Below are 22,559 nucleotides of genomic sequence, written 5' to 3'. Positions count from 1 at the left end.
TGCCCGTGCTATGCGGGTAGGAGCAGGGTGTGAATGAATGTGCCTCTGTCTATGTCCGTGTGTGCGCATCCAACTGCATGGCTCGGTATCTGTGAGTTTCTGCACAGGTAGGACTGTCTCAGTATCTTGGTATATGACTAGATGTCTGTGAACAAACCCACATAAATATGCATCTTTTGTATGTTTGCATTTATTCAAAATATATTCTCAGAAACCTACTCTGAGCCAGGTTGTCTTAGGTGCTGGTATATAATGGTGAACAAGAAGAAAGCCCTGCCCTCAGGGAACTTACAATCTTGTATGTGTATCTATATCTAAGCAAAATATAGAGCAAGCCACATGGAGATTAGATAAGCAAAGACAGGTGCTGTGGAGGAAAGTACTGCAGGGGAGGGCGCTATATCGTGGGCCGTTTCCCATATTTTAAATGGGACCAAGGAAGGCCTCACAACTAAGGAGACATGTGAGCAATGACTTGGTGATGAGGAAGCGAGTCGCCAGTTCTCTGGGGAAGTGAGTGTGAAGCAGAGGGGAGAGCAAGTGCACAGCCCTGAGGTGCGCGTGTGCCGGGGCGGCAGAGGCACCTGGAGGCCAGTGTGGCTGCTGTGCTCTGGGAGGTGGAGAGGAGGACAGGTCAGACTTATCTCAGAATGAGGCTGCGTGGCACGTACTTGGGAAGTGAGTGGGAGCACCAGAGGCTCTGAGCACCAACTGGCAGAGATCTGAAGGTTCCCAGAGTATCTGTGTGCCCAGTGTCTGTGTGTGGGGGCGAGGGGGTGTGCTCACCGCAGGTCCCGGGTAGGTGCTGGCTTCGCAGTTCTCTCTCCAGGACATGTTGAGGCTGCGCACAAATTCGGGGTAGAAGGGGTGCGAGGTGTTGAACATGGAGAAGCCCAGGATGTTGGAGGAGTCCTCCACGATCCCGTCCAGGTGCAGGATGGGGAAGTCCTGGGACAAGAAGAAGGGTGAGGCCAGGGCCAGGCACCACTGGTGCAGATACCATGGGAGGGAATGGAGGGGCTGCTGGGGGTACGCACCATGGTGGTGAGGATGTACTTGTAAAACGCTGAGATCATGCCTAGCTCTGAGGCCTGGAGGACACCGGCAGGAAAAGAGGCGACCAGAGAAGCAGAAATGGAGAGAAACCGAGAGGGAAAGAGATATTTAGAGATAAGCCTGGCAAGAAGGCACCCCATGGGAAATAGAATAAGAAACACCCAGAGATAGAAGGAAGAAGACACATGTGGGCAGAGGGAGACCTTGATCTCTCATGTCCAACCCTGCTAACTGGTAGCCCAGCTGGGATGTAGATGCCTTGAATGCCTGTCCCGCTTTAGGTTACTTAAAAGACTGCCCTCTGGAGACAGGCACAGGGACACCTCAGAAACAGGGCAGGTAGGGAGGATAACCTTAACCTTAATGCCCATGCTGCCCACCCAGGTTTGGGCTGCTGATGTGTAAGGCTCAGCCTGGCCCCAAGTCAGATAAACCACCTCTGCCATCTTTAAAAGCACTTTGCAGCAAAAGGCAGCCAATATGGCTCTTAAGATTCAAGTTTTGAGACCCCTTTCTCACAGCCCTTGAGAGAACAAAGCTAGAAGACCAGGCCAGGCATGCCCAATCCTGCCCCATAATGGACATTAGACCTTTAACCAGCACCAGCCTGCATTGCCTGAGTGTCAGGAGCTGTGATCACGTGGGTTACAGCCCAATCACGACAGGGATGGACAGGCCCGGGAGGAAAGTGACCACAGGTCCCTTGGCTCACACGGGAGGGCCAGGTCTCCGGCCCAAGCCTGCGGCCTCAGCAGAATCTTTTCTACAAGCCACCTGCCTCCAGAGCCTACGGGTGCTGTCCACACATCTTCCTATAAGCTACGATCAGCAGTGACATATGGCTTTAATTTTTTAAAAACTGGAAATAGCCCTATCTGGTTTTGCTCAGTGGATAGAGCGTCGACCTGCAGACTGAAGGGTCCCAGGTTTAATTCCGGTCAAGGGCACATGCCCAGGTTTCGAGCTCAATCCCCAGTGGGGGGCGTGCAGGAGGCAGCATGTGGCCTTGAGCCTGACCGTTCCCCACAGGAACCTAGCTTCATCATCCACAAGTGATCATCACACATGCCCACAGGGTAGGTGAGAGCCAAACTAAAGAATACATGCAAAGTGCCTCAATATACAGCAGAACATGCACTTCATAAGGATACTAGGAAGCTCCCCCTAGTCTGGGCCAGGCAGGTCCCCATCAGTTTCCCTACCCCTCACTCATCAACACTCCCCACAACCCACTGAGGCAGCAGCTGTTCACAGGGAGGGGAGGCACCTGTCCAGGGTCCAATGAGGGCTGCAACTGGGGGACAGATGAGCCAAGGGCCAATCTTCCTGATTATCTCTGCACATAGGAAGCAGGTCTCCATACCCCATGTGACCACTGAGGCCCATGGGCTCTAGGCCATGTGCTCTTTCCCCCATGTTTCTGCCCCTGACCCCGTAGGGAAGCAAAGACAGGGGACCCACCTTACGGAGGATGAGGTGGGAGATGGAGGCGTTGGCGTCGATGATAATGGTGGACACCTTGTCATCTCGGATCTCCTTGAGCAGTGGTGTGGGGTCCCGGCTGTCATCCAGCATCCTCACTGACAGCGTCTCCTTGGAGATGAGAAAGCCTCGAACCAGTTCCTCCAATCGCAACAGGCCTGGAGGTGGGGTCAGTCCTGGATCAGATCCCCTCCATGTGCCTGATATGGTGCGAACACTCCCTCCGCCTCACCACCACGGGGGAACTGGGGTGGGGATGAGGGTGCGCTCAGGAGATGGGCATTTGTCTGTCCAGAGTGCAGCTGGCTGTCTTGGGGTACCAGACCCAGGGCCCTGATGCCTCCCAAATTAAAGCCCCAACCTGCACTTCCTCCTGACCTCTAGAGTCCCTCCTCCTGCCACCTTCTGCCCCCACTGATATATGTGACAGGCATCTCACACTTCACATGTGCAAAGCCACATTCTGCTCTTCTTGTCCAAAGCAGCATGTCTCCCAAGCTGGTGAACAACTCCAGCCTGCCAGTCTCTCAGGCCAAAACCCTAGACAGCAGCCTGTCCTCCTCTCTCTCTCACGCCCACACCCAATCCGCCCAAGCTCTGCCTTCAAAACACATCAGACCCATTGACTGCACACCCCACCATCACTGCCCTGGCCCAAGCCAGCGTCATCTCTCGCCTGTTACAACAGCCACACTTGCCCCCAGAGTCTGTTCCCTACTCTGCAGCCAGACCATGGAAAGCAGATGTGTCCCTTCTCTGCTCCAAATCTTCTAACAGCTTCTCGGTCATTCAGAACGAAGGCCAACGTCTGCAAGGCCTGCCTCCATCTGCTCACCCTCATTCTCTCCTGATCTCATCTCCCCATCACCCCCTCTTCCCAGCCACACAGGTGTCCTCCATGTCTCACACTGCCCTGTGGCCTTTGCACTTGCTGTCCCCTCTGCCTGGAACACTGTTCTCCCAGATCCCCGCACAGCCCCCACCCTCCCACCTTCAGGTCCTCACTAAATAGCACACCCTCGATGACTCCCACACCCACCGTTCCATTTCAAATTGCCCCCTCAGTCCAGCACGCCCAGTCCCTCCACTGTTTGTTCACAGGACTTTTCCCTTTTGACTAAACAACATCCTCATTTATGTTCATTTATGTCCTCCCTTTAGAATTTAAGGTTGATAAGGGCAGGGATTCCGGCCTGGCTTGCACGCTGCCATATTCTTAATATCAAGCAAAACACCTAGCACATAGCAGGTGTTCAATAAACACCCTCTGAGACAGGAGTTCTTCTGGAAGTTTCTGAGCATACCCTCTCTCGCCAGCTGCACACTCACAGACCCACAGCTTCTCCAGCATCTCCACCTAAATGTCTCACAGACCTCCCCGAACTGTGCCCCGAATGACTCTCCTCCTCCTCGACAGACCTGGTCACAGTTCATGAGCCTGGCCTCTCTCCTCCCTCACACTCTTCTCAAATCTGTTGTCTTTCTATCCCACAGCCCCACCTGGGCCCTAATCAGTACCATGTCCTCTGCCTTTTCCTGGTCTCCCTACCACCTCTCATGTCACCCTCTAGTCCACTCCCTGCACTGTAGCCAAAGACTGCTTCCTGCACCACAGTGGGGCCCTGTCCCTCACCCCACCCTATGTGAGAACCTTCACTGTCTTCAGGATAATACAGACACAAGGTCCTGCCTCATGCTCCTATACTCCTGCCGCAGGGAGCGACTTTGAGCCTCTCAAAGGGGCCACACTTCCTCGGTCGCAACTTTGCCTGCCATGACCTCAGAACATGCTCCCCCTACCCCCACCCTCAGGTCCGGCTGTGATGTCCTTTTCTCGGGAAGTCAGGCTCCAAACCTCCCAGACTTTGTGCTTCAACAGCCCTGCTCAACTTCTAACAGATTACGTGTCACTCCATATCACAGCTACTCAACAACTGTGTCCTCCACTGGCTTGGAGGACCCTGAAGTCAGGGGCCATGCTGACAGATGCTTCGCACTATTTGTGGGCTAAATGGTTCCTTCGGGAAGTGGGGGGAGGGCTCAGTGGAACCAGAGCTCTGAGTTCCTGAAGGGGAAGGAATAATGGGGACCAAGAGATCGTTCCAACCCGGGGGCAATCCATACTGTTCAACTGTGGGAGACTAGGTCACTTGGGAAGGGCGTTTGGGGAACAGAAAACAAAACGTCCAGTTTCCTCCCTCACACTCGGCCTTGGCGCAGATGAGGCTGGCCGAGGGGTAGTTGAAGGACTTGAGGATTCGGGAGACGGCCAGGCTGACATCCTCGTTACTGGGGTACAGGCTGACAGATGCAAAACGAAGGTACTGGAGGCGAGGCGTCTCCTCGGGACCCACCTTGATGTGGGGGATCTGGACAGAGAAGGAGCTTTTGCTTCTATCCTGCTCCCTCCTCCCCATCCTCACCTCCCCGGGACCCGCACCCCGCCTCACCTCCTTCTCCCCACAGATATGGCTCACGGTGGAAGCAGATGCAGGGCTGGAGGAAGGTCCCAGGACAGACACGACCCCCTTAGGCAGGATCTGACACACTGTGAGGGGTAGGAAGAAACCACAGAGTCAAGGACCCTTTTCCTCTCTCCGTCCCCACCGCCAGGGAACCCCCCCCCCCCAGCCCAGGAGTGGAACTGACACTCCTCCACCATGGGGACCCAGGAGCCCAATCCCTGCCACCCTATTGAGGGGCACAGAGAGCGACAGGGAGACATGGCAATAAAAGGACAGGTCAAACCAAAGAAAAAGAAAAGGACGGATGAAGAGGAAACACCAGGAGCCTCCTCTGGCTAAAGATCCAGTGCCAGGTTACTCAGCCTGTGTTTTCCCCAGCCTTTCTAACCATGCTACAATCTTAGGTGCATCCAGCACCCCCTCCACCCTGAACCTGTGGCCAAGGTCCCCTCTACCCTCTGCACCCCAAACACCATGCTTCTGTTGCATTTGCTTGCTCTACTTTCTTCCACATTCTTTCCCCTTAAACATGTGTGCATCTCAAACCTCAAAAGTAGAAGCTGTTGCTTTGGCTGCCCAATGCCCATTCTCAAGGCAAAACCCTGACTTTTCCTCAGGGAAGCCCCGTGGTTCCCAGGATAGATTGTCACCTGACCCAGGATTACAGAACCATATTGTCCTGGCCACTGTGATTGGTTCAGAGACTGAAATGGGCTCACTCCAGGCCTTGTGGAGTCTTCCCCAGGTCTTCTGCTACAATTATTACTTTGGTAATAATGGGTTTGCTAAATTGGTGATATAAGTTCTGAGCTGGTGGGAACACATTGCCACCAATTGGGAAGGACATTCCTGAAAATTAAGCCAACTTAGAGGAAAGCAGGACCCAGTGTTGAAGACAGAGATCCCTGCCACATTCAAATAAAAGCATCAAAACGAAATGCCTTATCTTCCTCCAAACTTGCTCCTTCGGTAGTTTCCACACTGGTGAGGGCCTACCATTCAAATACCTGGAAATGTGACCCTTGCTTTCAATCTGTCTCCCTATAGCCAATTAGATACCAAATTTTCTTTTTTTCTCCTCAAATCTTCTCACATCTATCTTCTCTTCAACTCGTCCTCCCTGCTCTACTTCAGGGCTCTCAACTCAGCCTCCTCACTGGTCACCTGAATCTAGCCTCTGGATTCACTTTCACTAAGCTCCCTGGTTGGTTTCATTCCCAGTCAGGGCACATGTCAAGATTGTGGGCTTAATCTCCAGTAAGGGTGTGTGCAGGAGGCAACAGATCAATGTTTCTCTCTCAAATTGGTGTTCTTCTTCCCCTTCCCCTCTCCCTTTAAAGATCAATAAAAAACATATTTGAAAGAAATATAAGCTTCATAGTTGACCAAGGACACTTAGCCCCCAGAGCTGAGTAAAACCCACTGGTCTAAACCCACCGACAAGTCCTCACTGCCTACAAGTGAAGGCAATGTTTTCAAGTGACTACTGCAGGCCTCCTGGAGCTGGCCTGCCAGTCTGCCCAACCTTACCTCCCACTGCCCAATCACACTCTAGTCCAGATGTCATCTCTTATGATCCCGCTAAACATGTCCTGAGTCCAGGTGGTCAGGATGGGTGTAACCCCGCACCCTGTTCCTTGGCTCTGAATACCCCCCTCCCCCCCAGCTCCAGACTCAAAGCACATGCCTGGAACACCATCTGTCTCCTCACCCTCTATCCCAGCTTCTCCCAATTGATATTCTGTGCTGCCAAAGTCCAAGAAACGTTACTCCTCATTCTCCCTCTCAGTGATTTGAAATATACATGAACATAATAAATGCTCTGATAAGGCCTGCAGGAAAGAAATCTGTGTAAAATACATTTGAAGGCAGCATCTCCTAATAGTCTATAACTCCAGCATGTTAACAGACATTCATTCAATCCACACTGTTCAATGAATACTTATGCACCCCTACTATGTGGCGTACTTTGAGCAACAGCACTCTTTGTATATATCTTGTTCATTTTTCAGAGCTCAACTTCAGTATAGCCTTCTCCAGAATGCCTTCGCTAACCCTGCCCCTGAGGCCCCTGCCTTATTGCCTGGGCCTCTCATTACTCAGCTCTGGGGGCTAAGTGTCCTTGGTCAACTATGAAGCTTCTTTTTCTTTAAATATGTGTTTTATTGATTTTTAAAGGGAGAGAGGAAAGGAAAGAAGAATATCAATTTGAGAGAGAAACATGGATTTGTTGCCTCTTGCACACACCCTTACTGGAGATTAAGCCCACAATCTTGACATGTGCCCTGACCAGGAATCAAATCAATGACCTTTTGGTGCACAGGAGGATGCTCAGCCACTGACAACACCAGCCAGGGCAAAGCTTATTTTTCAAATGAGGCCCTCAGGGCAGGACTGGGCCCGATGCCCTCCCCATCCCCATCCCAGCCGCACCATCTCTGAGAGACAGGCACACCTGATATGAAGGAAGGGGCAAGTGGAGCTAGGAGAGGACAAGGAGAGCTAAGGAGGTGTGGGGAGTGGGCCCACTGAGGGCTACTAGCTTGCCCAGCCTCACCCCACACCCCTGTGGCCCTGCTCACTGGTGTCCGTGGTCTCGTACTGGCTGTCCCGCTGCAGCTCAAAGATGTCTACTTCCACTCGGGCCTTGGCTGGGACCTCGATGATCCCGTTGATCTGCTCCCGGGCCAGGGCCAGGGCCAGACGCTCGCCACGGCCACACACCGTCTGATCATCCAGGATTGCAGCTGAGGGGACACAGGGGTTGGGGACCAGACTCCGAGATCCTGGGGTGGGAGTGGGGATGGGAACTGGGGTCTGGACTCCTGGATCGGAGGCTGAAGAGAACTGGGTCCAGGGAAGAAGTAGCTAGGGACTGTGGCTCCTCAATGCTGAGGGAAGCTGAGAGCGGAGGCCCGGATCCCTGGGTCCTGAGGAAACGGCCTGCTTGGGTTCCCAAAGAGGAGCCCGGTGTCCGACGGGAGGGTCTCTGAGGAGGCAGGGGCAGGGCTGCAGGGCCTCACCCATGCGCAGTGATGAGAGCACCTGGCAGCTGGGGCTGGCAAAGGCGACAATCAGCAGCAGCAGCAGCTCAGCCGGCATCTTCCTCCCCTCCTCATGGGGACGCAGCTGCCGCGGCCCCCACTCGCCACCTGCAGGGATCGCCATGGGGAGACTGAGCCTCTTTGAGGACTGCTGGACAGGGTGGTGACCACAGACCTGGGACATTGTGAGTGAGCTCTGAAGGGCCCTGCCCTCATTAGTGCTGAGGGCATTGCTAGGAAGAAAGCTCAGGCTCCAGGAGCACTATCAGGGAGAAGCTCATAGCACTGAGGCACTGAGTGGGGGAGCCACTGCTAGGGAATATTCACAGCTACCAAAATGGGAGGGAGGCATGATAAGAATCTTAGGTAAGGGTCAATACCAGGGACCATCCCCACCCCATCAGGAAACCAAGAAGTGCCACCCCCAACCCATTCCGCCCTTGGGCCCTTGTCTCTGGGCAGGCAGCTGTTACTAGGCAACAGAAACCGGCTGGAGAGGATGCAGTGGTTGCTAAGCAACCCCTCCCAGGCCTCACTTGCCACCTTCCTGACGTCCCTGGTTCCCACAATTCCACAGGGAGAGAGGCCTGGACATCCGGGGTCTGGAGGGTAGAGTATCTGTGAGTTAGGAAACTTGGAGAAAGAGGAAAAGATGGAGAGACCCACACATAGAGACACATAGACAGACCTAAAGCAGCTAAGAGGCTAAAAATGTAAAGACAGAAAGGTGGGGGGGGGGGGGGGGGGTTGAAGAGAAAGACAGAAAGAGAAAAAAGGCTAAGAGGGAGGAAATATGAAAAGACTCAGGAATGGAGAAAGGGAAACACAGGCAGAAATACAAGGGACCAGAAAGATGATAAGAAGACAGGGAAATGGGGCTAGAAATGGCGAGGACAGAGAATGAGAGTCACCGGGAGATAAGGAGAGAAATAGGTGAAAGAAGGAGAGAAGGGACTAGAAGGTAGGGAGACATGGAGATGGAGAGAGAAGGAGCAGGATAGGCAGAAGAGAGAGAAGTCAAGATATAAGAGAGACAGATAGAGCAGGAAGACAGAGAATGGAGACACAAATCCAATCAAGATGCCACCAAAGAGAGCCAAAGGGAAAAGCAAGGCAGGGAGTGCACTGTCTGCCAAAGAAGGTGCCAAACTGGCCCCCACCAGCTCTGGGTAGCTAAAGATTGGGGGGAGACAGTGTATCTTTGCTTCCCACAATAGCTCCCCACCTCTAGCGAGTTAGAGATTCCTGTGGGTACCCCAGCCTTCTGTACGATGACCACTGGGCATGAACAACTTGAGCCAGATGTGTGACTTTCCCTGGACAATGGCCATGCCCAATGGGTTTCTTTGGGAGAGGGTTAGTGTGAGTCCAGAGTGCTGGGAGGTAAACCTTGGGGTCACCCTGTACTTCACCCAATCCCCAATGAAGGAGGGCTTGAGCTGGTGAGATGACAGAATGAAACCCGCCTAGAGAGGGTATAGATACAATGAAACACTTCAGACTGTCCCTTCTGGCCGGGAAAACCTAGGCCAGGGCAGCAAGAGACCCCATCAGTCTCCGCTCTACTCCCAACTCCCATGTGACCTTCAGCAAGTTGGTCTGTCTATCTCTCTGTGGGAGCTTCTGGGAAGATAGGCTGGGGGAGTGTAAAAGGGCATGCTGGACAAGCTGGGGACTGCAAACTGCAATTTGGGTCTAAGGTGAAGGCCTGTCAAGAGTGGAGGAGCAAGGAAAACTGGGAGACTCAGAAGGCGAACTCACAGGGGAGGGAAGTGGAGGCTGGGGCTGGGAGAGAGGCAGGAATGAGGCTGTCATCCTGAGACACCAGGGGCTTTGGGGCAAATCAGGGAGCTGAGGAAGATACAGGGCCGAAAGGGCAGGGGCCCCAGGGTGGCAGACACAGGTGGGAACAGAAAGACAGAGCGCAGGGTCAGGGATGGGGGGCCACAAGATGGACACAGGTGCATAGGAAGTGACCGACAGAAAGACAGACAGACCTAAAGTAACTGGACTAAATAAGAGAGGACACAAAGACATCACCTAGGAGACAACAAAGGAGACAGAGACCAGAGAGAGGGTGTGAGAGAGGGAGAGAAGGCAAGCCTAATTCCCAGGCTCAGGTTGAAATACAGCAGCAAACTGAGCAGAAGGGACTGAATCAGGGGTCTTGCCAGGGGAGGGAGAGACAAGTGGGCATGTGAGATACTTCAATCAAAGGCGAGAAGGCAAATGGGGTGAGAGAAGGCAAATGAGGTGAGAGAGAGGGCAAAAGAAATGACAACAGGTACAAAAAGTGTGGAGAGGGAAAAAATTGCAAAGCTCTGAAAAGAGGGCTCCTCAGAAAGAGACAGAAAAAAAAAAAGTGTGTTAGAGCCACACAGCAGATCTACAGAAGAAGGAGTGTGCAAGATTGAGAGAGACAGACAGACTCACAAACTAGTGGAGAGAGGGAGTGAGAGTCAGGGAGGAAAACTGAGGTGGAAGACAGATACCTGGAGGGGCACAGGCAGTGACAGGCAAAGCACTCATAGGAGGGGAGCCAGCCTGCATAGAGGTGCACCCACTCAGAGTGCCTGCAGGCACGTGGCGGACCTGGGGCACTGAGGGGGGTGGTGAGGGGAGCAGTGGGAAGAGGATTGGGGGAATTGTGGGCAAGGCCACCAAGGAAAAGAAAGGACAAAGTCACAAAATGGACCATGGAGTGGGGAAGTGGCTAAGGAGTGAGCAATGGAGGGGGTACACCCAGAGTGAGTCTGGTGAGGAAAGCAGAAAATGAGAGAAGGCAGCTGGCCCCCAAGCCCAGGCTTAAAGAGGGAGGAGGCCAGGTGGGCAGAGGCCCAGGCAGAGCACCGGGTAGACAGAGAGAAGTGGCAAGAGGGCTAGATGTGGCATGGCAGCCTCCAGAAGAGACAAGAGACAGGAGTTTGGTGAGAGAGAGAGAGATCAACAGAGACACAAGAAATAGTTAGGCTACCGGCAAAGAAGAGAGAAGTTGGACAGAGTCAGAAGCCAGACAGCCCCATGAAATGGAGATTCAAAAACAGAAAGACTTTTCCAGGAGCTAGAGACCAGATGGCATGGGGATGGGTCCATGGCAGCGGAGAGGACAAGGCTCAGAGGAAAGAAGGGGGAGACGGAGGAGACAGTGGGAGCGAGCAGAGCCGGTCACCGGGGAGCCAGGCTGGAGAGAACAGGGGCGGAGACGTGCCAGGAGTCCGGAGGAGTGAGATCACAAGTCAGCCCCTCAGGACCCCAGGGTGAGCTGTGTACCCAGAAGAAGGGGTGAGAAAGGGCCAAGGGGAATGGAGGTTGGGGACAAGGCAGACCCTGGTGGGGGAGGGTATTTGCCGGTCCCAGGAGCAGAGAAATGCCCCCCCCCCCCCTTCGCCAGGCGGCAGTAAGTACAGCCTTCCAGCACTCAGGCCGGCCCCAGCCCAACCCCTGCCCTGCAGACACTTACGGATCCTGGTGGGACGGAGGGCAGGGCTCCCTCGAGGCCCGAGAAATGACAGCAGGAAGATGCTCTGGCACTGGGCGGTGGTGTGGCTGGGGCAGGGAGGGGGGGAGAGGGCAGTCCACAGGGCCCCCTCCCCCACCTCCGGTGGTGGCCCCAACTAATCCAAAACGGGGGCTCCCCGGAGCAGGGAGAAAGGACAGGTGGGAGAGGAGAGGGTGGGCCGAGGAGGGGAGGAAGGAGAAAGGAGAAAATGGAGGAAAGAAGGGGAGAGAGGAGAGGGCGAAGGAGCAAATGGAGGGGAAGGAGGGAGGAAAGGAGAAGAGGAAGGTGAAAATGGGAAGGAGGGTGCACAGGCAAAAGCCGGGGGAGGGGGAAGCTGGCCCAGGAAAGGGCCCCTGCCCCCTCCCCTAGCCAGGCAGGCCTGGGGGGGCCACTGGGGGCGAGGACTGGGTGGAGACAACGAAGCCAGCCATCAGGAGAAGTGGGGGAGGGAAGGGCTTAATGGGGGGGAGGGGGCCACCCCTTCCCCCCTCCCCCCAGCCTTGGCCCAGCCCTGGTCTGGAGTCCTCAAGCCCTCAGCCCCCGAGGGAAAAGCATGCTGAGGGTGGGGAGAGGCTGAGGAGTGGAGGGGCTGGGGAGGATGTGATGCTGAGAGCCAAGAAGGGAGCAGGCAAGGTGGAGAGACGGGAGGGAGGGAGGGGGAGGAAGGAGAGGAGCAGGTGGAAGAGGAAGGCAGAGGAGGGTGGGGGTGTCCCGGGGGTGCCCAGCGCAGGGCTGGGTGAGAGGGCCTGGCCACCGACTCCTGTTCTCCTGTGAGGATCAGCCTCCGGCTCCTGGTCCCCAGCTGCGCCTGCCTCTCTGCTGCTGGCCGTCTCCACTGCCCACTGCCGCCTCCACCACTGCCACCTCTCCTCCTTCTCCCCTCCGAGGCTGAGGCCGCTGCCGGCCCGCCTGCCCGCCGGCTGCCTGCCTGCCACCCGCGCTGGGTCCTGGAGCCAGGGGGGGCGGAGAGATGAGGGAGGCAGGGAGGAGGGCGGGCTGGAGGAAGGGAGGGAGGCAGGCAGAAAGAGGGGAGGGAGGGGAGTGGGGGGGGGAGCCTGTCATATTGGCCGGGGTTGGGGGCCCCCTTGAGGAGAATGCTGATGAGGAGAAGGCCCTGCATGGGATGGAGAGCCCACCCCCGGCCCACCCCTCCACCACACCATGCCGCCGCCCTGCCGCCCTGCCCGGGCAGCCCTTGGGCACTGGAGCCGGTGAGAGGTGGGGAGACCTAATGAGAAGGCTGCGCTGCTGGGGGAGAGAGCTGACAGGGATGAAGAAATATGAAAAGAAGCAGAAAAAGAGCCACTAAGACCCACGGAGTTGGGCCAGGGTCCACAAACCCCACAAGGACAAGGACAGGGGAAAGCCCAGAGAAAAGAGAAAAAGGCCCATGGAGACAAGGAAGCAAACCACAGTGACAACCCAGGACTTCAGAGAGAGGGCAGCTGGGGAGCAGAGAGCCCCTGGGGAGACGGAGAAAGGCCTCTGGGAACAGAAAGCCCTCCTCAGGGAGGGGGAGCGGTCCATGGTGATGAGAGAAGGCAGTGGACGAGAGATGCCCACAGACATGGGAACAAGAAAGCACATCACAGAGAAGGGAGGCAGGCCAAGGAGAGTGAGAGAAGGTCACAGAAATGGGCAGGAGGCCCACAGACACCAGGGATCCTCTAAAGATAAGGATGCAGACACAAGAGGCCCACTGAGGCAGGAGCAGCCAGCCCATAGAGAAAAGGGAGAATCCCCCAGAAATAGAAATGGCCCCCACAGAGGTGAAGAGTGGTGAGTATGGGAACTCTCCATAACGCACAGAGAAATCCCTGGGACCTATGGAGATGTGTGGGTGGGGAGTAGAGGCCCTAAATTCTCTAGTCACCTGAAGAGAGGCAGTGGGAAAGGGCAGGGAGGTGGAGGCAAAGCCAACTGAAATGGGAGACTTCCTCCCCCTCAGGAGGGAGCTGAGCAGGGCAGGGCGATGGAAGAGAAAAGCAGCATACAGATCTTGGCGGCGGGGTGGGTGGTGCAAGCCTGGGAGGGGGGTGAAATTTGGGGGAAAGAAACATGACAGTTGGTGCTGAAGGCTGAGTCCATGACTCACCACCAGCCCCAACTGCTCGTGATGGGGAGGAGACACTGACACACTCACGTGCAGCACCCCGGCACACATCACTGCGTGCCTCGAGCACGCATGTGGCATGTGGCAACTCACACTGGCCTGTCATGGAAGCCCTCTGCAGCTGGCATGTGGGGCATCCCCAACATACATCTGACATTCACATCTGAACCTGAAGGGCCACCAACTTTGCACACACCTCCTTTGCTTATGCATGGACTCCAGCTTAGAATGCTTGTCCTCTCTAAACTGAACCTGTCCCAGAAGTCTTTTTTTTTTTTTTTTTTAAGACTTTTTTAAAAATATATATTTTATTGCCGAAACCAGTATTGCTCAGTGGATAGAGCGTTGGCTTGCCGTCTCAAGGGTCCCAGGTTCGATTCTGGTCAGGGGCATGCATCTTGGTTGCGGGCACATCCCCAGTGGGGAGTGTGCAGGAGGCAGCTGATCGATGTTTCTCTCTCATCGATGTTTCTAACTCTCTATCCCTCTCTCTTCGTCTCTGAAAAAATTTAATAATATATATATGTTTTTTTAATTCATTTTTTTACAGAGAGGAAGTGAGAGAGAGCTAGAAACATCTATGAGAAACATGAGAGAGAAACATTGATCAGCTGCCTCTTGCACACCCCCTACTGGGGATATGATGGCAACCAAGGTATATGCCCTTGACCGGAATCAAACCTGGGACCTTTCAGTCCACAGGCCAACGCCCTATCCACTGAGCCAAACCAGTTTCAGCATGTCCCAGAAGTCTTAATCCTGTGCTCCCATTTCTGGGAAGACTGAGCTAGGCCTCAGTTTACTCCTGCATCATCTGAAGAGAAGGGACTAGCCAACCCAGATAAACTGGGAGGTTCAAGCAGGTCAGAGCAGAAAGGGGACTGACAAGCCAAACTAGCTGGCATTTTCTTTTCTTTTCCCCCCCAATTAAATATTTTTATTGATTTTTAGAGAAGAAAGGAGGTGAGAGCAGAGTATCCATTGGTTGCCTCCTGCATGCCCCCTACCAGGAATCAAGCCCCCAATGCTGGGGATGTGCCCTGACTGGGAATTGAACCAGCAACCTTTCGGTGCACAAGATGACCAATCCACCAAGCCACACCGGCTAGCTGGCATTTTTAAGTGGGAAGAGGAGGCCTCAGCAGGAGTGAGAACCTGCCTAGAAATACAGAACTTGTCAACAGCTGAACTTAGCTTCCAGGTTCTCTAGCTCCTGCCCCAGGTGATTGCACCCAGAGGGAAAACCAGATTACGAGCTTTAGAGCTGATTCCCACCAACTTCTTTCCTCTACTGCAGTATTTCCCAAACTTCTCTCATGATGAGAATAACCTGGTGGAGTTGTTAAAACACAGATTTCTGAATCCCAACTAAGAAGTGCTAAACTAGAATTTTTGTGAACATATAGGTAAAATTGTATACTTAACTAGTGCTCTAAGACAGATATTATATACAGAGCACTAAGTTAGGTATGCAATTTTACCTATATGTTCTCAAAAATTCTAACTTAGTGCTCTGTATATAACATCTGTCTTAGAGCACTAGTTAAGTATACAATTTTACCTATATGTTCACAAAAATTCTAACTTAGTGCTCTGTATATAACATCTGTCTTAGAGCACTAGTTAAGTATACAATTTTACCTATATGTTCTCAAAAATTCTAGTTTAGCACTTCTTAGTTGGGATTCAGGAATCTGTGTTTTAACAACTCCACCAGGTGATCCTCATCATGAGAGAAGTTGGGAGACACTGCTCTACTGCTTGCACTTATCCATTCAACGTGCCACTGGGTCCCACCCGCCAGGCAGTAGAGCGTGGGGATCATGAGTGTAACCTTGGAGTTAACTCCTGGGTGGGAATCCTGGCCCTGTCTCTTCCTAATTATAGATAAGTTACTTAACTTCTCTGGGCTTCAGTGTTTGTTTGTTTTTTCATGTGTGTGAGTTTATTTTTGTGTTGTTGTTTTTAGGTTTTTGTTTTTTGTAAAGTGAGAATAATAGTTCTTCTCTCTAGGGTTGTTGAGAGGATGAAACTGAATAATACACAGAAAGCACTGGGCATAGTACTGAACACTTAATACACTCAGGACATGTTCCAAGCTATTAATACTTGAGATCCTATAAAAATAACTCTTACATAGCTTTTACGCTATGCATCTCAACAATCGTATGGGACAGGGGCCATTATCCCCATTTCCCAGATGGGAAAGCTGAGGCACAAGGGAGAAGACTTGCCCAAAGAAAGCATCAGCTAGGAAGTGGCAGGGCCAAGATTCCAACCCAGTCCAATCCAATCCAACCAGCCTGCTTTAAGCACATGGGCCTGGTGTTAGCGAGTTTAATCTAGTGGGAAATTAGGACGCCTGGGTGGAAACCAATTGTATGACATGGCAAACTTATAACAGAAACGTCACTCCTGGGTCTTACTCTGTGTTTGAAACCCCATGGCAGCTTTTTTAGCCTCAAGAAGGTGAATGGCCAATTCCTCTGAGACTCAGTTGCTCATCAGAGAAATGGGGCGCCGGAGGATGGGGGGGAGGGGTGATCCAAGTCAGTCTCCTGCAGCTCCCCTGTCCCTGGGTTTGGGGAGTAGCTCTAGAAACATTTGTAACATCTGATTGGGGAGACTCACTCCCAAACTCAGGGATCTGTAGGTTATACACCACCCTCCCCATGCACACACTCGGTTTCTTCAAAGAAACTGCCTCTCTCTGCTTTTCCTTTTTTCTTCAGGTTTTCCTCATTCCCTCAGATTCCCTCTCTTCTTTTCCTCTGACATTTTTCCTACCCCCTTCCTCAAGAGTCCCTCCGTTTTTCTCCTCCTCCTTTATTCCTCTCTCCCACACAAAGTGAATCTAGAGCCTTAATTTCCTCTTTTCTTCCCTCCCTGAGATTGGTTTCCTCTCCTCTTGGAGCTGACTCATGCTCCCTCATTCTCTCCCTTCTCTCTTCGCTCAGAGTTCCTGCCCCTCAACTCCCCGCCCCAGCCCTCGGGGTATCTAGTGCAATTTCTCGACTTTCCCCCTAGACTCGCAAGTGACTACCCCCCGCATCCCCAAGATGGCGCCCGCACCCTCACTCCGCCGCCTGACGTCATCACGCCGCCCCCTCCTTCTGAGCCGTCCAGTGCTTGGAGACGGAGGAGGAGCATCCTCCGGGCGTAAGGGGGCGGGCACTAGCAGCCCGGGACCAGCCGGAGAGAAAAGGTCGCTAGAAGATTGGTTGGGCGCTGAAGGGATCCAGACGCTCCATACTATTGGTCCAAGGCTAGGAGACGTAAGTGCGTATTGGCCAAACGGCAGGGGCTGGGCGGGCGGTGATTGGGTGCGTGTGGACGTCCTCACGGCGGCGGTAGGTGGGAGGAGCGTTGCCGAGGGCGTTTGGGGGCGAGAGCGAGGCTGCGGAGCAGGCGAGAGGTGACGGCGGGAGCTAGAGAGAGCGCAGCGGTAGGGTGGCCGCGCAAGGGGAGCGGCGGCCCGGGTCCGGGCCCGAGGCGTGCGAGACGGCGGAGGCGGGTGAGTGCCGGCGGGCGGGCGGGCGCGTGGAGGGCCGGCCCAGCCGCTCCCCCGCGCTGCGGCCTGCGCTCGGCACCCCGCCTGCGCGCTGTGGGCCGGAGGTGGTGCGCGCGCCGGCCGTGTGTGCGGAGCGGGGCCTGCGGGCAGTCGGACGGGGGCCGTGCGGGGCGGTGGGTGGGAAGGGGTCTAGAGTCGAGTAATGGGGCTGAATGAGGAGGGTGCGGGCTCGGGTGGAGGCCCGGGAGGGTCCCGTGTGGGGAGGGAGGCGTTAGAGCTGTCTTCAGGAGGGGCTCCAGGGCGTATCGGAGCCAGGGGCTTGGCGTGGGACAGTCCAAAACCGAAAGGGGGTGGGCGGTTAGGAAGTCACTTGGGTGCCGGGGGAAGTTTAGGACGAGAAGAAAAGAGATAACTAACTTAATGTAAAGAGAAGATTTAGTTATACTTGAGAAATTAGGCCACTGAGAAGGGTCTTGACGTGAAAAGATAGTAGGGAACGGACATCCCCAGAGGGCAGATTTAGAGTTGAGGGAGAGGTCTTGGTGTGAAGAATGGTATTATATTAATTGTGAAGAAGAGTTAAACCAAAGTGAAGGGGGTTGGATACCCTTGGAATGGGTTCAGAGGGGTCTTTGTGCAAAAAAAAAAAAAAAAAAAAGCATGTCTGGATGCCCCTAGAATAAGTTGGATGGAGGTAGTAGTCCTTTGGAAAAGTATAGGGAATTAGGTCAAGGTGAAGAGTGGAAATTGGAGGGGTTTAGGGTGTTGAGAGAGATTTGTTCTGGAGACGTGGAGGGTGTCTGGTTATCACTGGAATGAGATGATCTGTTATGTTAGGTTGATAAGAAGTTGGGGGTCTGGATATCCCCAGAGTATTTAATACTGGCTGGTGAGAGAATCTGGACCTAAGGAAGGGGGATCTGGCTCTTCTCGGTCATTGTTAAAAGTGGGGGTCAAAGGGAGTTTTCCATAAGAAGAGGTTCTGTGTCTCCCTACAGGGGACCTGGGCAGTGGAAGGGTCTGTGTGTGAAAGGGGGTCAAGCTATTAGATATCCCTGAATTAGGTTAATATGTGTGATCTTTCTGCAAGTAAGGGGAATTAAGTTGATATGAAGAAGGGGCCTGAGCATCCCTGGAATGAGTTAAGGTGGAAGGGGGTCTTTTTGCAAAAAAAAATAAGTAAGGTTAATAATGTGAAAGGGAGTCTGAGAACCCTGAATGGGTCAGGGTAGTTTGCAAATGAAGACAAGAGGTTTAAATCAATGTGAAGAGGGGATTGGGTATCCCAGAGGGAAATTAGAATTGCAGATGAGTTCTCAGTGCAAAGAGAAGGTGATTGATGTGAAGAGTGTGTACCCTGGGGATACAGTTAGGGTGGTGGAAAGGGTCTAGGTATGGAAAATGGGTTAGGTATTTGTGAAGATGGGTCTGGGTATTTTGGATAAGGGGTCAGGGTTGTGGGAGAGGGCCTTTATTTAAAGAGGATGAGTTACACAGTGTGAGAGTGCTTAAAGGTGTGGGGCATGGGGAAGTTTGAGTGATCTAGGTGTAAAAGAGGTTGCGAGTCTCTCGGGGAGGGAGCAGAGGAAGAGGAAGACTGGAAAAAGTGGGTGGTTAGACTCTTTGTAGACTCCCATGGGAGTGAGAGTGGGAAGGGGTAGTGAGTTGGTAGGGAGAGGAGTCAGTGGAAGGAGGTCTGAGTGGAGAGGACAAGGGTTCCTGTGTGATGGGTGGGGCCTTGGGCCAGCTGTGAGGCATGGGAGAATGAGGGATTGGACAGGTTACAGGGATCGGGTGAGTGGAGTTTGATTCCAGTTGATTCAGTAAATAACCAAGAATGGACTGCTGGGAAGATTTTTGTGCTTGGTGCCCTTGTGTGTTTGGGAGAGGAAAGATTGTTAGGAAGAGAGGTGGGAGTGGGAAAATGGAAGCAAGAAATTAGAAGGGAATATAGATCTAGGTGGGAAAGAATCATTTCTGAGAAAGATTGAAAAAGCAGTGGCTTGGTTGTGATTTGCCCCCAAATCTCCCCTTTCCCAGCCCAGGGCCTTGCTGCCACCATGACTGAAGAGTCAGAGGAGACGGTCCTGTACATTGAGCATCGCTTTGTCTGCTCTGAATGCAACCAACTCTATGGATCCCTGGAGGAGGTGCTCATGCACCAGAATTCCCATGTGCCCCAGCATCACTTTGAGCTCGTGAGCGTGGCTGACCCTGGAGTCACTATGGCCACAGAGGCAGCTTCTGGCGCAGGCCTCTATCAGACGGTCGTGCAAGAGAGCCAGTACCAGTGCCTGGAATGTGGGCAGCTGCTGATGTCCCCTAGCCAGCTTCTGGAGCACCAGGAGTTGCACTTAAAAATGATGGCGCCTCAGGAGGTAGTGCCAACTGAGTCGCCACCCAAGGTACCTCCCCTGAGCTCCAGTACCATCCACTATGAGTGTGTTGATTGCAAGGCTCTCTTCGCCAGCCAGGAGCTCTGGCTGAACCACCGGCAGACGCACCTCCGGGCCACTCCCACCAAGCCTCCAGCCCCGGTTGTCCTAGGATCCCCCATGGGCCAGGCCCGTGTGGCCGTGGAGCACTCATATCGCAAAGCAGAAGAGGGTGGGGAAGGGGCAGCTGTCCCTTCCGCTGCTGCCACCACTACTGAGGTGGTAACAGAGGTGGAACTGCTGCTCTACAAGTGCTCTGAGTGCTCCCAGCTCTTCCAGTCGCCAGCTGACTTTCTGGAGCACCAAGCCACTCACTTCCCTGTTCCTGCACCAGAGTCTGAGGAGCCTGTCTTGCAGCAGGAGACCCTGACCCCATCGCCTGCAGAGGCGCCTGTGACTCAGCCTGATCCCCTGCCATCCTCTGACCATAGTTACGAACTGCGCAATGGTGAAGCCATTGGGCGTGATCGGCGGGGGCGCAAGGCCAGGAGGAACAACAGTGGAGAGCCAGATGGGACAGCCACCCAGGAGCTCTTTTGCTCAGCCTGTGATCAGCTCTTTCTTTCACCTCACCAGCTACAGCAGCACCTGCGGAGTCACCGGGAGGGTATCTTCAAGTGCCCCCTGTGTAGTCGTGTCTTTCCCAGCCCTTCCAGTCTAGACCAGCACCTTGGAGATCACAGTAGCGAGTCTCACTTCCTTTGTGTCGACTGTGGCCTGGCCTTTGGCACAGAGGCTCTCCTTCTGGCCCACCGACGAGCTCACACCCCGAATCCTCTGCATTCATGTCCATGTGGAAAGAACTTTGTCAACCTCACCAAGTTCCTTTATCACCGGCGTACCCATGGGGCGGGGGGTGTTCCTCTACCCACAACACCAGTCCCACCAGAGGAGCCTATCATTAGTTTCTCTGAGCCAGCTCCAGCAGAGATTGGAGAGCCAGAGGCTCCGGAGCCCCCAGTGTCTGAGGAGAGCTCAGCAGAACCCGCTGCCCCAGGTACCTACCGCTGCCTCCTGTGCAGCCGTGAATTTGGCAAGGCATTACAGCTCACCAGGCACCAACGTTTTGTGCACCGACTAGAACGGCGCCACAAGTGTGGCATTTGCGGCAAGATGTTCAAGAAAAAGTCTCATGTGCGCAACCACCTGCGCACACACACGGGCGAACGGCCCTTCCCCTGCCCAGACTGCTCTAAACCTTTCAACTCGCCTGCCAACCTGGCCCGCCACCGGCTCACGCACACCGGGGAGCGGCCCTACCGGTGTGGGGACTGTGGCAAAGCTTTCACGCAAAGCTCTACACTGAGGCAGCACCGCCTGGTGCATGCCCAACACTTCCCCTACCGCTGCCAGGAGTGTGGAGTGCGTTTTCACCGCCCCTACCGCTTGCTCATGCACCGCTACCACCACACTGGCGAATATCCCTACAAGTGTCGCGAGTGTCCCCGCTCCTTCCTGCTGCGCCGGCTGCTGGAGGTGCACCAGCTTGTGGCCCATGCCGGGCGCCAGCCCCACCGCTGCCCATCCTGTGGGGCTGCCTTCCCTTCCTCGCTGCGGCTCCGTGAGCACCGCTGTGCAGCTGCTGCTGCCCAGGGCCCACGGCGCTTTGAGTGTGGCACCTGTGGCAAGAAAGTGGGCTCAGCTGCTCGGCTACAAGCACATGAGGCGGCCCACGCAGCTGCTGGGCCTGGAGAGGTCCTGGCTAAGGAGCCACCAGCCCCCAGGGCCCCTCGAGCCACTCGCACACCAGTTGCTCCCCCAACAACCCTTGCAGGCACTGCTGCCTCGGCCCCTGCGGCCCCTGCCCGACGCCGGGGCTTGGAATGCAGCGAATGCAAGAAACTGTTTAGCACAGAGACATCACTGCAAGTGCACCGGCGTATCCACACAGGTGAGCGGCCATACCCATGTCCAGACTGTGGCAAGGCCTTCCGTCAGAGTACCCACCTGAAGGACCACCGGCGCCTGCACACAGGTGAGCGGCCCTTTGCCTGTGAAGTGTGTGGCAAGGCCTTTGCCATCTCCATGCGCCTGGCAGAACATCGCCGTATTCACACGGGTGAAAGGCCCTACTCCTGCCCCGACTGTGGCAAGAGCTACCGCTCCTTCTCCAACCTATGGAAACACCGCAAGACCCACCAGCAACAGCATCAGGCAGCTGTGCGGCAACAGCTAGCAGAGGCCGAGGCTGCTGTTGGCCTGGCAGTGATGGAGACTGCAGTGGAGGCGCTGCCTTTGGTGGAAGCCATTGAGATCTACCCTCTGGCTGAGGCTGAGGGAGTCCAGATCAGTGGCTGACCCTGCCAGCTTCCCTCTTCAGGAGCACCACGCCCTGTTGCTGAAGAACCCCCTTCAACATCCCCTTAAATTTCTGTACATACAGTGCCTCTTCCTCCACCCTTCCCAACTGCTGTGTAAATTCTGTAACTGGATTTATTCTCTTAGGAGTGTTCTGGGGTCCCTGATAGGCATAAAAGTGTCCCTCACCTTTCCACTTGTTAGCACTTGTGGCCCCAAAGTGAAATAATCAATAAAAACTGATTTGGACATTTATGTGCTTTTGGCTCTGCGAGGTGGAATTTGGGAGCCATGAGCCCAGATACTTTTCATGGCTGTGTTCCCAGCATCTAGAATGGCCTGGCAAGTAGTAGGAGCTCAGTAAATATTTGCTAAATTGAAGAGGACCTGAATTCCAAAGTTATGGTATGGCATCTGGGGAGTAGGGACTTCACTCTGGTTCTAGATGGAGGCAGCATGGTGCTCTTGCCACTAGAGGTCCCCACAGTTTCATAGAAAAGCCTGAAGCTGTTTTTACTGGTGGTAGGAATATTTGAGGGTATCAGATTCTCACCTCTGCTGTTTCCCACTTCCTGGCCTGGTGGCTTCCCTGGGGCCATCTTGATTTTCTCACTGGATCCCTATGGGCCTATGCAAGTCTGGAAAAGGCACAATCT

At 54.2% G+C, this 22,559-nt stretch overlaps 2 protein-coding genes across 8 annotated transcripts in view; one reads left to right on the top strand and one right to left on the bottom strand.

Moving 5' to 3' along the window:
- Positions 1-12,531, bottom strand: part of GRIK5 (glutamate ionotropic receptor kainate type subunit 5) — a 58,001-nt gene extending 45,470 nt beyond the window's left edge. The window contains exons 1-8 of one of the 6 annotated variants that reach the window (XM_084905263.1): positions 11,508-12,531; positions 8,027-8,155; positions 7,586-7,750; positions 4,989-5,086; positions 4,742-4,907; positions 2,518-2,696; positions 1,038-1,091; positions 787-948 (exon numbers count right to left, since the gene is read on the bottom strand). In XM_084905263.1, the coding sequence (XP_084761389.1) occupies positions 787-948; positions 1,038-1,091; positions 2,518-2,696; positions 4,742-4,907; positions 4,989-5,086; positions 7,586-7,750; positions 8,027-8,105 (903 nt within the window). In that variant the 5' untranslated portion in view covers positions 8,106-8,155; positions 11,508-12,531. Of the gene's footprint in view, positions 1-786; positions 949-1,037; positions 1,092-2,517; positions 2,697-4,741; positions 4,908-4,988; positions 5,087-7,585; positions 7,751-8,026; positions 8,156-11,507 lie in introns of those variants that run through there. The other 5 variants (XM_084905264.1, XM_084905265.1, XM_084905268.1 and 2 more) reach the window with 5 other exon arrangements.
- Positions 12,532-16,792: 4,261 nt separating this feature from the next.
- On the top strand, positions 16,793-22,158 carry ZNF574 (zinc finger protein 574). 2 transcript variants are annotated; one of them, XM_084905270.1, is made up of 2 exons: positions 16,793-16,934; positions 19,211-22,158. In XM_084905270.1, exon 2 carries the CDS (start codon positions 19,231-19,233, stop codon positions 21,901-21,903), a length of 2,673 nt encoding a protein of 890 aa, XP_084761396.1. In that variant the 5' UTR covers positions 16,793-16,934; positions 19,211-19,230; the 3' UTR covers positions 21,904-22,158. The 2 variants fall into 2 exon arrangements, with proteins under 2 accessions (XP_084761396.1, XP_084761395.1); XM_084905269.1 differs by lacking the exon at positions 16,793-16,934 and adding an exon at positions 17,020-17,173.
- The last annotated feature ends 401 nt before the right edge of the window (positions 22,159-22,559 follow it).

The sequence above is a fragment of the Pipistrellus hanaki genome, assembly GCF_964339955.1.
Source record: "Pipistrellus hanaki genome assembly, chromosome: 15".
NCBI classification, from domain to species: domain Eukaryota; kingdom Metazoa; phylum Chordata; class Mammalia; order Chiroptera; family Vespertilionidae; genus Pipistrellus; species Pipistrellus hanaki.
Note: the sequence above shows the minus strand (reverse complement) of the source record. Positions and strands in the feature narration are given on the sequence as shown.

Excerpts from the sequence above, each read along its gene's own strand:
- ZNF574 (XM_084905270.1), top strand. The coding sequence starts at position 19,231 with ATGACTGAAGAGTCAGAGGAGACGGTCCTGTACATTGAGCATCGCTTT.